This window comes from Triticum aestivum, chromosome 5D, assembly GCF_018294505.1.
Source record: "Triticum aestivum cultivar Chinese Spring chromosome 5D, IWGSC CS RefSeq v2.1, whole genome shotgun sequence".
Taxonomy (NCBI): Eukaryota; Viridiplantae; Streptophyta; class Magnoliopsida; order Poales; family Poaceae; genus Triticum; species Triticum aestivum.
The window spans coordinates 555292006-555304321 of NC_057808.1; the positions used below are offsets into that span (position 1 = coordinate 555292006).

At 48.4% G+C, this 12316-nt stretch overlaps 1 protein-coding gene and 1 pseudogene across 1 annotated transcript; one reads left to right on the top strand and one right to left on the bottom strand.

Moving 5' to 3' along the window:
• Positions 1-3596: 3596 nt before the first annotated feature.
• On the top strand, positions 3597-5515 carry LOC123126191 (uncharacterized). The gene is made up of 3 exons (XM_044546570.1): positions 3597-4644; positions 4761-4907; positions 5035-5515. Exons 1-3 carry the CDS (start codon positions 3682-3684, stop codon positions 5380-5382), a joined length of 1458 nt encoding a protein of 485 aa, XP_044402505.1. The 5' UTR covers positions 3597-3681; the 3' UTR covers positions 5383-5515.
• Positions 5516-9589: 4074 nt separating this feature from the next.
• On the bottom strand, positions 9590-11653 carry LOC123126192 (uncharacterized; annotated as a pseudogene).
• Positions 11654-12316: the final 663 nt, after the last annotated feature.

Below are 12316 nucleotides of genomic sequence, written 5' to 3' on the forward strand. Positions count from 1 at the left end.
CGATTGAGGAATACCAATCGGCTTAAGGTCAGGAACATAGTCAATACAGAACTCAATTACCTCCTCATTTCCATAGCCCTTGACGATGCTTCCTTCTGGCCTAGCACGGTTACGAACATATTTCTTTAATACTCCCATGAACCTCTCAAAGGGGAACATATTGTGTAGAAATACAGGACCGAGAATGGAAATCTCTTCGACTAGGTGGAGCAGGAGGTGCGTCATAATATCGAAGAAGGATGGTGGGAACACCAACTCGAAACTGACAAGGCATTGGACCACATCGTTCTGTAACCGTGGTAGATCTTCTGGATTGATTACCTTCAGAGATTGCATTGAGGAATGCACATAGCTTCACAATGGCTACTCGAACATTTTCCGGTAGGAGCCCCCTCAAAGAAATCGGAAGCAATTGCGTCATAATCACGTGGCAGTCGTGAGACTTCAGGTTTTGGAACTTTTTGTCCGCCATGTTTATTATTCCCTTTATATTCGACGAGAAGCCAGACGGGACCTTCATACTGCTCAGGCATTCAAAAAAAATGACCTTCTCTTCTTTGGTAAGAGCGTAGCTGGCACGACCTTGAAACCATTCCGGATGCCGGTCATCTGGGTCTTTCAAAAGTTGCTGGTCCTGCCGTGCTTCCTTTGTATCATTTGTCTTCCCATACACGCCCAAGAAGCTTAGCAGGTTCACGCAAATATTCTTCGTAACATGCATCACGTCGATTGCAGAGCGGACATCTAGGACTTTCCAATATTGTAGCTCCCAAAATATAGATTTCTTCTTCCACATGGGTGCGTGCCCGTCAACTCCCCACGAAACTGATTGTCCGCCAGGACCCTTTCCAAAGATGACTTTCAAATCCTTGACCATATCAAATATCTCAGCACCAGTACGTTCCGCAGGCTTCGGCCGGTGATCTGCCTTGCCGTTGAAATGCTTGCCTTTCTTTCTTACGTTATGATTTCGGGGAAGAAATCGACGATGACCCAGGTACACGTTCTTCTTACAATTACCCAAACATACACTTTCAATCTCATGTAAGCAGTGCGTGCATGCATTGTATCCCTTATTTGTCTGTCCCGAAAGGTTACTGAGAGCAGGCCAATCGTTGATGGTTACAAAAAGCAACGCTCGTAGGTCAAATTCCTCTTCTTTGTGCTCATCCCAGACACGTACACCAGGTCTGCCCCACAACTGTAAAAGTTCATCAACTAATGGCCTTAGGTACACATCGATGTCGTTGCCGGGTTGCTTTGGACCTTGGATGAGCACTGGCATCATAATGAACTTCCGCTTCATGCACAACCAAGGAGGAAGGTTGTAGATGCATAGAGTCACGGGCCAGGTGCTATGGCTGGAGCTCTGCTCGCCAAAAGGATTCATGCCATCAGTACTTAGACCAAATCTTATGTTCCTTGCGTCAGCTGCAAAATCTTTGAACTCTCTGTCGATCTTTCTCCATTGCGTTCCATCAGCGGGGTGTCTCAACTCCCCATCGAACTTACGGTCCTCTTTGTGCCATCGCAACAACTTGGCATGCTCTTTGTTCCTGAACAGACGTTTCAACCGTGGTATTATAGGAGCATACCACATCACCTTGGCGGGAACCCTCTTCCTGGGTTTCTCGCCCTCAACATCGTCACCAGGGTCATCGCCTCTGATCTTATAACGCAATGTAGTGCATACAGGGCATTCATTCAAATTCTCGTATTCACCGCGGTAGAGGATGCAGTCGTTAATGCATGCATGTATCTTCAGAACCTCTAAACCTAGAGGGCAGACAACCTTCTTTGCTTCGTACGTACTGGCGGGCAACTCGTTATTCTTCGGAAACATATTCTTCAACATTTTCAGCAAATTTTCAAATGATGAGTCAGCTACACCTTCCCGTGCCTTCCATTTTAGCAAATCCAGTGTGCAGCCCAGCTTTTTCAGACTATTATCGCATCCTGGGTACAGCGACTTTTTGTGATCCTCTAACATGCGATCCAAATTCTCCCTCTCCTTGTCAGTTTCGCAGCGTCTCCGTGCATCAGCAATGGTCCGACCAAGATCATCAGCGGGCTCATCATGTGCCTCTTCTTCACCTTCACCTAACCCTTCCCCACCTTCAGCATCATCCTCCATGAAAGTATCACCGAAATGATCATGATAGTTGTCATCGATATCATCCCCTTCTTCATCTTCTTCCATTCTAACCCCTCTTTCTTCATGCTTGGTCCAACAATTATAGCTTCGCACGAAACCGTGCCGAAGCATGTGCATGTGAACGTCTCTTGAGGAGGAGTAACCCTTCTGATTCTTACAGACAGCACATGGACAGATAATAAAACCTCGCTGCTCGTTCGCATTTGCCACTACGAGGAAATCTTTCAAACCCGTAGTGAACTCGCCGGAGAGTCGGGTACCGTACATCCATTGCCGATTCATCTGCATTATTATTATATAAAGTATATAATTAACCATCATGTATTTGTTAAACTAACTAGCTAGAAATAATACAAATTAAACAATGAACTACACACATGTATATTTTATCAATGACACATGAAAGGTTCAAGTTGCTAACCGCGATCGCGGAGGAAAAATAAATGAGAAAGCTCAAGTGTGGCTCGGACACTTCATATCATGTTTGTTTCATGCTCTCGGGCATTTCATCGAACACCTTGTGTGCATAGGAGGAACCAAAAGCAAACCCACCACCCCCCTTCTGAATATTGTGAATAGAAGTGGCACCAATTGTGGCTAAGTGAAGTGAGCTGAGTCCTATATAGGGATGGGCCTTTAGTCCCGGTTGGCCTGGCCAACCGCGACTAAAGGCCTTCGGGCCAGCCTGAGGACCTTTAGTCCCGGTTGGCCAGGCCAACCGGGACTAAAGCCCCTCCCGTCCGCCAGCTGTCAACCGAGCGCGCTGGGCCCAGATAGTTGGTCGCGGTCTCCTCCCGAACCGCGACTAAAGACCCTTTCGGTCGCGGTTCGATTATTTTGGGGACTAATGGGGACGTATGGAAGCCTCTTTTTCTACTAATGAGAGGCTCCTCCGCCACCCCCGTCACAGCGGCGGAGGGGAGGGATGTGAGGAAGGGAGGAAGCAGCGGGCGGCGGCGTTGCTGTGTGGCGGCGGGGGCACTAGGTTAGATCACTTGGTCGCCTGCCTGGTTCCAGTTCAGAATTGGAGTTGTGTTTTTTTTTTTGAGGGAGGAGTTGTGTTAGTTGAATCTAGGCACAAAATACAAAGGAGGGTTCAATAACAAGGACGGAGATAGTAGCTACGAGGATGGATGGAGCACCACGAGGAAGGGAGTTGCCACCGGTGTCAAAGAGTGGGGACGCGAGCTGGGCCGTCGACGAACGACGCAAGCGACTGGAACAACGGCCGCGGCTTTGAGATTCGGGTTTGCCAGCTGGCGCACATGGTAGAGGGTCTTCAGATTGGGTATGTACGACCCTGGTCGTATACGATTTTTCCCATGAGAAAAATCAGGAATCCAACACGCCGGTTGGTTGAACTAATTTTTTTTAGGGAAGTTGGTTGAATTAATTGACAGGTCGAGCCGGACTTAATCTGTTATTAGGAGTCCACCAAAATCCTTCTCCGCCGCCGTACATATTACCAGAGGCAGAGGAGAAGGGCTCCAGGACGGGACGAGACGATCGAGGAGGGTTTTGCATCGATGGAGTTGCGATCGGGCCGCCGCCTCACCTCTCTGCCGCCGCGCAACAAGTCATCGCCGTCCAACATCGATATCGGCCAGGATGAGGACATGATCAGCACGCTTCCCGACCACCTCCTCCTCGGAATCCTCGAACGCCTCCACCTGCGTGAGGCGCTCCGTATCGGCGCCGCCTCCACGCGCTGGCGCCACCTCCCACACCAGCTCTCGCACCTAGAGCTCGGGGTCGACCAGTTCCATGGCGCCACGCCGGTCGAGATCATGGACGCGTTCACGGGCGCGGTACGGAGGTTGCTCTCCGTGTCTCCTCCTCCGTGCCCCGCCTGCAGTCGTGCTATCAAGACCCTCGTCCTACGCTTCTACATGTTGGACCCTCTGCAACTGAGCTCCATCAGCGGCGGCGTTGAGGACGTCGTCAGCCGCGGCGAGACCGAATGGCTCGAGTTTTATATATTACCGCCGGTCTCGACCACCGACGACACCACTCAGCTGCTCGCCAAGATGGGGCAGGCGGAGCGGTTCATGTCCTTCTCCCGTGCCTGCCCCGTCGCCTTCCGGTGGCTCACCAGGCTAACCCTCGAGAACCTAGCGTTTGGAGAGGATGACGTCGCGGGCCTTATTAAAGCTTGTGATAAGCTCAAGCACCTCATCCTGAAATCTTGCAGACTGGTTGATCATCACTCCGCACTCAAGATCGACACGCCGTGCTCCGGGCTCCAGGAGCTTCGGTTCATTGACTTTGCTTGCACATGTATCGAGCTCATCTCCGTCCCCAAGCTAAGAGAAATATGGTGCTGGTCTTGGCCCTGCGAGAGCCCTCCGGTGCACTTCGGCCACGTTCCCCAACTTCTTCAAGTGAACCTCGGTTCACGTGCTGGGGTGTGGCAGGCGCCATTTGCGCTAAGCGAATGCTTGAGTGCCACCAATCTGTCAAGATTGTATCTCAATTTTGGTTGCGAAATGGTACGTTTATTTCAATACTCCACATGAACTTCTCTTCGCATCTAGTAGTACATATCATATTTCTTCTTAGTACCTACTAATTGTAGTTGTCTATTGTGTTCTTGCTTTTGCTGCAGATTTGGATTCAACCAGAACATCCTAAGCACCTCACTACAATATTCAGAAACCTGACCGAGGTGTATCTTTACTATATCTTTCCCGAGTGCGATCTGAACTGGACCATGTTTCTCGTCGAAGCTGCACCTGCCCTACTGAATTTTACAGTAAGCTTCACCTTGAACATAAATACTGGTATTGCTGGTTTCATTTCATTTATAACCTTATATGTAACTTCAATTGTTTCTACATTATTCTGTAATATGTGTTTATCTTCTGTGTGCATGCATGAAGTTGCTTCGAAATCAACATCCATGTGTCAAACCGTCTGCACACAGTGCCCAGAAGACCAACATGTTGTGGGAACCATCCAAGGATTGGAAGCACCTGAACTTGAAGTTACTGGTGATGGCAGGGTTCGAGGAGGAAGACAAGGTGACAAACTATCTAAGGCTGTTCATGGAACGAGCCGTGGGCTTGAAGAGAATCGAGCTGCGTGGTAAACACCCTTGTGATAAGTGCAATGCCATGGACCTTGAACTTGAGTCCACAAGATCCCTTGTTGACAAAGCTAGCAGGTATCGGATTAAGGAGCGACTCACACATGAATTCTCCTTGTCTGTCAAGATAACAATATGTTGATTGTCAAAGAATTATAACAATCTCTTAAAATAAGTGCTCACGGCTGCTACTAGAACGACGATTGTGCCTAGTCAGTTGTTATTTTTGGTTAGTTTTGGATATTGGTGGTGAGAAAAACTTATGGGTAATATATTTAAACACTGCTTTAAAATGCCTACTGTATTGGATCTACGCACCTATTTTTAAAAATTTTACTTTGGAAACCTGGAATGCTTGCATCCTAATGAATGTGGAGTTGGGAGAGCAATTCCAGTGGAGTCCGTCAGGGTGACCCGAGGGCCGGTCCTGGGCGAACCTATAACCCAGGGCCCTTTGACATAAACATCAATAATAACCAATGTATTTATTTATATATGAAATCTTACTATAGTAAACACTTTGAAGTGCATAAAAAAGAATGTTCATATATGAAATATGGACATAACTTCGGGTGATGTGCAGTCTCCTCTTGGTGACTCAGCCTCTAAACCTCTCGACGTGGTAGTGTGCGGAACGGCGATGGGAAATCTTGGAGTCTAGAGATTAAACAACATGCATAGGTCTGGCCGCACGGTCGGAGTAGCATAATGAGAATGGGGCTAACATTTTTTTAACCAAAAATAAAACAACGGCCAAGATTTGATGGTTTATCAATCATGATTGTGCGGTAAGTGTAATTTGCAAATATGTACCAGGAAAAGAAATCAATGATACCTCACACTGTCTTCAGAACTATGAGTCAGTCAAATGTCCACCTACTCAAAGCCTAGTTGTGATCTTCCTTGATAAAATCCAGAAAAGGAGATAATGTTGCCTCTGTCCATCCCTTTCTGATTTTGCTGCTGCCCTGCATTTTCATTACTCCATCTGTAAAGAAATATAAGAGCGTTTAGATCACTACTTTAGTGATCTAAATGCTCTTATATTTCTTTATGGAGGGAGTACCTGAAAATTTACCTGTGTATTAGCAATAAATTTGTTGTTCAGCTTTTCCATCCTCATCACATAAGGAGTCTTGATACATAGACATCAGATAGTAATGGATTAGATGGAGGGGTGTAGCCGTGTAGGTAGGAGGAATCAGATTGGGTGAACAAGGGGGAAATTAGGAAGGAAGGATGCGGCCATGGCGTACGATGTTGGGCCAGCCAGGAAGAGCTGAATAGAACAGTTGACGAACTTGTCGTGCTCGGGCATGGTCACGTAGGATCTCAGTGCTTGAAGTGACACCGGGAAGAATCAACTGAGATCGCTTTACTGAAAATCGCTAGAATCAAGCGATCTCACATTATTGGCGTATGCGTCATCGGTGCTATGCAGCATCTACAACTACACATAGCTAATTTGAGTTGCCAAACAACCGTGGACGCGGCCGGGTACGTCCCCGGACGGTGATCGGTCGTACCTCATATTTCACACCTCCAGTGCCATGTCCACCTCCCAGAGGAAGCAGCGGTTGGCCTCCACCTCCGTCTCCAATTGGATGGAGTCGAGGACGGCTTGCTGCTCAACCGCCTCCTCGACTTGGGCGAGCTCGAACTCTGCCAGCACGTCGGCCATGGCTAAGCCCATAGCCGGAGGCACTAGATCATCCTATCCTTTGGCTTCTTCCTCCTCCTCCGGCTCCGCCTCCTCCTCCTGCTCATGCAACTCTTGCTCCTCCTCCTCGGCTCCGGCGAGTCCGGAGGCAGGCAGGTTGCGATCCGAGCTTCGCGCCTGGCTCAAATCTCCTCTAGCAGCTGCAACCGCAACTCTAAAGTGAGCATGTCATAGGTGTTGATCCTTTTCTAGGCCATGGCTAGCGGCTGGCAGCGAAGGAATTTTTGAAGGTGATGGCATGGGGGGGGGGGGGGGGTTAGAAATGGTAACAGGCTAGGGTTGGGTTGCTTCCCTTAGGCGGCACGCCGAAGAGGCGCCACACGGCCCCACGAATGCGTCCTCACCTCCCTCGCCGAAAATAGGAGGAGGCGCCTATCGAGTTGATGGGTTTCTGCGTGGGTCCCTACGGCCAATTCGACGTGGCGGGCGTGTCCAATCGTCCCCATATCTGCCCCCACATATGGCTTGAATATGGGGAGTATCATTCAACCCGGGCGTTTGGGCCAGGTTTGCCCGGACTGGTCTGGTTGGGTGGCAAAATCTTGACCGGGCAGTGACCACGCAGGCTGCCCGGGCATTTGCGGTGGATATGGGGCACCCGGTTGTAGATGCTGTTAGGGCTTTGGTAGTTGGCCTAGGCCCAGTATGGCAGTACAAGCATGTGGTGGATATGGGGCACCCGGTTGTAGATGCTGTTAGGGCTTTGGTAGTTGGCCTAGGCCCAGTATGGCAGTACAAGCATGTTCCCCTTGTTGGGCCCCTTGGTTTTGGGGATTTTGGGGGGCCGAGGCAGCCGCCCCTCCCCTGTTAGGGCCAGGCCTGGGTGGCCCTCTCTCAACCTATCACTTGATCCTAGTTGCGGACCCGATCCAATGGCTGGGGATAGCGCATTATGCTGATGACACGTTACTACTGCTCAAAGGGGAAATTGGACAAGCTAGTGTGATCAAGCACATACTCGTCATTTTTTCGTACTTGACTGCCTTACACGTCAATTTCAGCAAAAGCATCTTTGGTTCTATAAATCTGAACCAAGAAGATATCGCTGAGCCTGCTGCCATTTTGGAATGCCCTGTCTCAGACTTTACATGCACTTACCTAGGGTACTCTATACCACATGGCTTCTCATGCTTGTTATCCAAAAGGTGGATAAAATATTATCTGGCAGGCTATCCACTTTTTAATCATGGGGAGGGCGTCTCATTCTGATCAATTCAACGCTCAGTTAGTCTGGAAAAATTGTTACTTCTGGGAAGGGAAGAAGGCCGTCGCTGGAGGGAAGCGTTTGGTTGCATGGAAGACTATTACCATGCCTAGCCGTGTGGTGGTCTTTGAATCGGGGACTTACACGCACACAATCAAGCGTTACTTTGCAAATTTGAGCACAAGGTCCTGCAATCTTAGCCCTAGAAAAACACTTCGAATGAAGAACGTATGAATTTAGAACTGATAACTTCTTGTGAACAACTTCAGACTTACTACAATTCGCGATTTGCACAAAGCAGGTTAATATTGATTTCTCAAATACAAATAATTCTGTTGTCACAGATCATCTGAGTAGAATGTCTCAAAGCAATATTTATATGAACTGTTTGAAAAGTCTGACCAATATTTTCCGTTTTTTCAGAAATCTATGGATATTAATGTTGGTAAAAAATACCATGAGAACGTTCAAAGAAAAGCTGAAAACTTCATTAAATATAAAAAAAACTCTGTGATTATTGTCGTTTCTTGCAAACTGCGCACATTCATATGAGTGGTGCACCTAAAACCTGAAGGCGCAGCTGAAACTGACAAAACCCCTACAAGAGCAACTGCTTCTGAACTGCACCTTTCATTGGCAGCCACTATTGCTGGCAACAATCAATTGAATCATGCATATTGTTTACGCAGGATACTTGCGGCAAGTGGCTCTTCAGTAGGGATACAATAGAATGATGGTTAATCCAACTATGCATGACGGAGGACGATCGGTGACAACGAATGCAGGGAATGCTACCTTTGAACACTTTCTGAGGTCTGGTAATGTAAAAGGCTAAAACATCTCTACTGTATTTTGGGTTGGGTTATCCTCTCAATTTGATCACCAACATTGCTAGACCATGTAACAAAAATGATGGAAAAAAGATTTTTTGTTCGGCTTCCAGTCAGATATAGAATAGCATAACTTAATTAAGGCCCTGTTCGGAGGTACTCCGCTCCCCAGCTCCACTCCCGGAGCAGGTGGAGTCGTAGTTGAAATTTGTGGAGTGGCTGTTTACCAGCTTCGCAACTCTCAGGATTTCTAGGAGCTGGGGGGTTTCCGAACAGCCCCTAATTTGCACCCTTTTCAGTCAGTCACATTCCAAACAGAGAACGCCTCAAGAATTTGAATGACACCCTCCAGGCATAAAACATCATAGAGTAGGGGATTTCTCAGTACATGGAAAGTTTTCTCGGCAAAAAGAGAACGCCTCAAGAATTTTTCAGTACATGCACAAATATTTGGCAATTACTCGGTAAACTAGAAGATAGAGCATGCAGCAAGATTACAGTACACACATAATTTAGCTACACTGCAAGGTCCACATCAATCAAGTATCCTCAGGCTATCAATAAATAGAAATTGGAATCACAACTGGGTGTGCCTCACACAGTCATTGCTCTAGCTGCTCCAAGCCTGGGAGCGTTACGAGACTACAAGCATTCCTTGACCATATCCATCAACAGATAACTATCTCCACAGATGAGGATGATCCATGTGTGAGTCGCTCCTTAATCCGACGTCTGCTAGCTTCACCCACCTTGGATGCTTTACCCATCTTGTGTCTTTCAAGGTCAGTGGCACTGCAGTCCTCGCATGGGTATTCACCATGAAGCATGATACTATTCAACCCCACAGCTCGTCCCACGACAAGCCTTGTATAGTTTGTCACCTTGTCTTCATCCTCGCACCCGCAGATCAGCAACACCTTCAAGTTCAGGTGCTTCAAATCCTTGGATGGCTTCCACACCACGTTGGTCTTCTCGGGACTGTTCTCGAGCCTCATGATACAAGAATGTCGAGATAACTTCGAGCAAGGACATAGAAAGTAAATAACACATGTTAATGAAAACTTGCCACCAACCCATGAAGGACAACGTGACAACAAGTGCAATTAAATACAAGTTTAGGCCCTTATCAAGTATTGGAGGAATTTGCAAGAAGTAAATCCTAGGTAAAGTACCATAATTGAATATGCTTCCAGGGTTCTTATGAAATTACAATCATATTCCTTGCATTTCTTTCGACCAACATACTTTGTACTAAACAATTTTAATCAAGGGGATTTTTGGAGAACTCTAACATGAGATACAATCCCGCAGTTTTCTTTTTTGGTTTTGCATGGACATTGCCTCGCTGCAAAATTACAATGCGTCTTCTATGCACTACTTTTAGTATTTGTGATAAGTCGGTGAGTGGTTGGAAATTAGATTAACTTGTTGCTATGTTTTTAATTCTGAATATCAGAAAAACATTTCATTGTACAAATGTAGAATGAGTCATGTACATGCTAAGATGTGGGCTAAATTTAAAAGAAGGCTAATTAATACTTACTGCAATATTCTTTAGGGCAGGTGCAGCTTCAAGGAAAAATAGTGTCCAGCTCAGATCACACTCACTGAAGATACCCAAAAGAAACACAGAGGTGAGGTTTCTTAATATAGTAGTGAGCTGCTTCGGATGTTCTGGCTGAATCCAAATCTGCAGCAAGAAGAACATAAATACACAGCTAAAATTGGTAGAGAAGAACATATGGTACGTGGATGCAGAAGATATTTAAGTGCTGCGTAGAAATTAGTTTTACCTTTTGGTGGAAAAAATCGAGATGCAATTTCGACAGGTTCGTTGCACTCTTTGAGAGGCACTCGCTCAGCGTGAATGACGCCTGCCATGCCTTGGCTTTAGAAAAGAGTCTTACAACGCGAAGCTCAGGAACGTAGCCGAAGCACACTGGAGGGTTCTCAAAGAGCAAATATTGGCACCACACTTGCCTAAGCTTGGGTACAGAAATGAGCTCGATCTGTGTGCACCCAAAGCCAAAGAACTCGAGCTCCTGGATCCCGGAGGTCGGCACGTCGACCTTGAGCGCGGAGTGCAGATCAACCAGTCTGCAGAGTCTGAGAGTGAGGTGTCTGAGCCTGCCGGAAGCGCTAATGAGGTCAGTGATGTTGGAATGGCCAAACACAAGGTGCTCGAATGTAAGCCTCGTGAGCCACCAGAAGGTGACTGGGTATGTGCGGGAGAAGGACATGAACTGCTGTCCAATCTCCGCGAGCAGCGGGGCGGTGTTGCTAGCGGGCGGCGTGGATATGCAAAACTCGAGGCATTCTGTCTGGCCATAGCTCACGACGTCCTCGACGGTGCGGCCTATGGAGCTCAGGTGAGGGGATGACATGTAAAAGCCAGAGGAAGTGCAGACAGCAACCTCTGTGCCGCGCCTGTGAAGGCGTCCATGACCTCGAGCGCCGTGGCGCCTTGGAAGTGAGCGACGTCGAGGTGCAGACGAGATAGCCGGTAGGGGAGGTGACGCCACCGCGTGGAGAGTGCGCCGGCGCGGACCGCGTCGCGCAGGTCAATGCGCTCGAGGATCCCGACGAGGAGGTCGTCGGTGAGCGCGCTGATTCTGTCCTCATCTCGGCCGACGTTGCGCTTGTGCGGCGGCGACTCCATGGATAGAAACCATAGATTAAAATCGCGGGAGAAACGATTTCGCAGCGGCCTCACCCAGCAGCTATAGCGGCCACCGTAGTTGGCAATCGCGGCAAATAGCGAAATTTTTTCTGATGGGGGAGATGATTCTGGAGGGATTTGTTGATTGTTGAGCCATTTATAGGGATATGTGGAGGATTTCGCGGCAGCAGCCATAGTGTAGCGGCGAGGCTCCCGGGCTGCTATAGCGCAGCTATCGCGGCTATTTTGCGGGCTATTTTAATCTATGATAGAAACCCTAGATAGAAGCGAGCCCAGAGATGCGGCCCAGGCCCAGGCGGCGGCGCCCTGCTCCGAGGACGCGGCTCCTCATCCCCCCTCCGGCCCACCTCCCGCGGGTGGCGGTGGATCTGGATCCGCCGCGCGGTAGATCGATGGATCCGGCGGCTCCTGCCTCCTCCTCGTGGATCCAGCTCCGGCGTGCTGCTGCTAGTGGTTGAGATGCATGGTCAGCTTCGATTTGCTGGCTGCTTGGATGGTGGATGCATTGGATTGAAGTGGATTTGTGAGTGGATTGGATCTCTCGACGGAGGGAATTGGATTTGGATGAGACGCGAGCACCGGAGGAGACACAAGAAGCAGAAACAGCCTCCTGATGTGCGGTGCTGTGCTAGACACGGGAGG

Bases quoted from the DNA above. Each gene is read 5' to 3' on its own strand.
- LOC123126191 (XM_044546570.1), top strand. From the start codon at position 3,682: ATGGAGTTGCGATCGGGCCGCCGCCTCACCTCTCTGCCGCCGCGCAAC. The intron at 4,645-4,760 runs GTACGTTTATTT...CTTTTGCTGCAG, and splicing joins TCAATTTTGGTTGCGAAATG to ATTTGGATTCAACCAGAACA. The intron at 4,908-5,034 runs GTAAGCTTCACC...GCATGCATGAAG, and splicing joins CTGCCCTACTGAATTTTACA to TTGCTTCGAAATCAACATCC.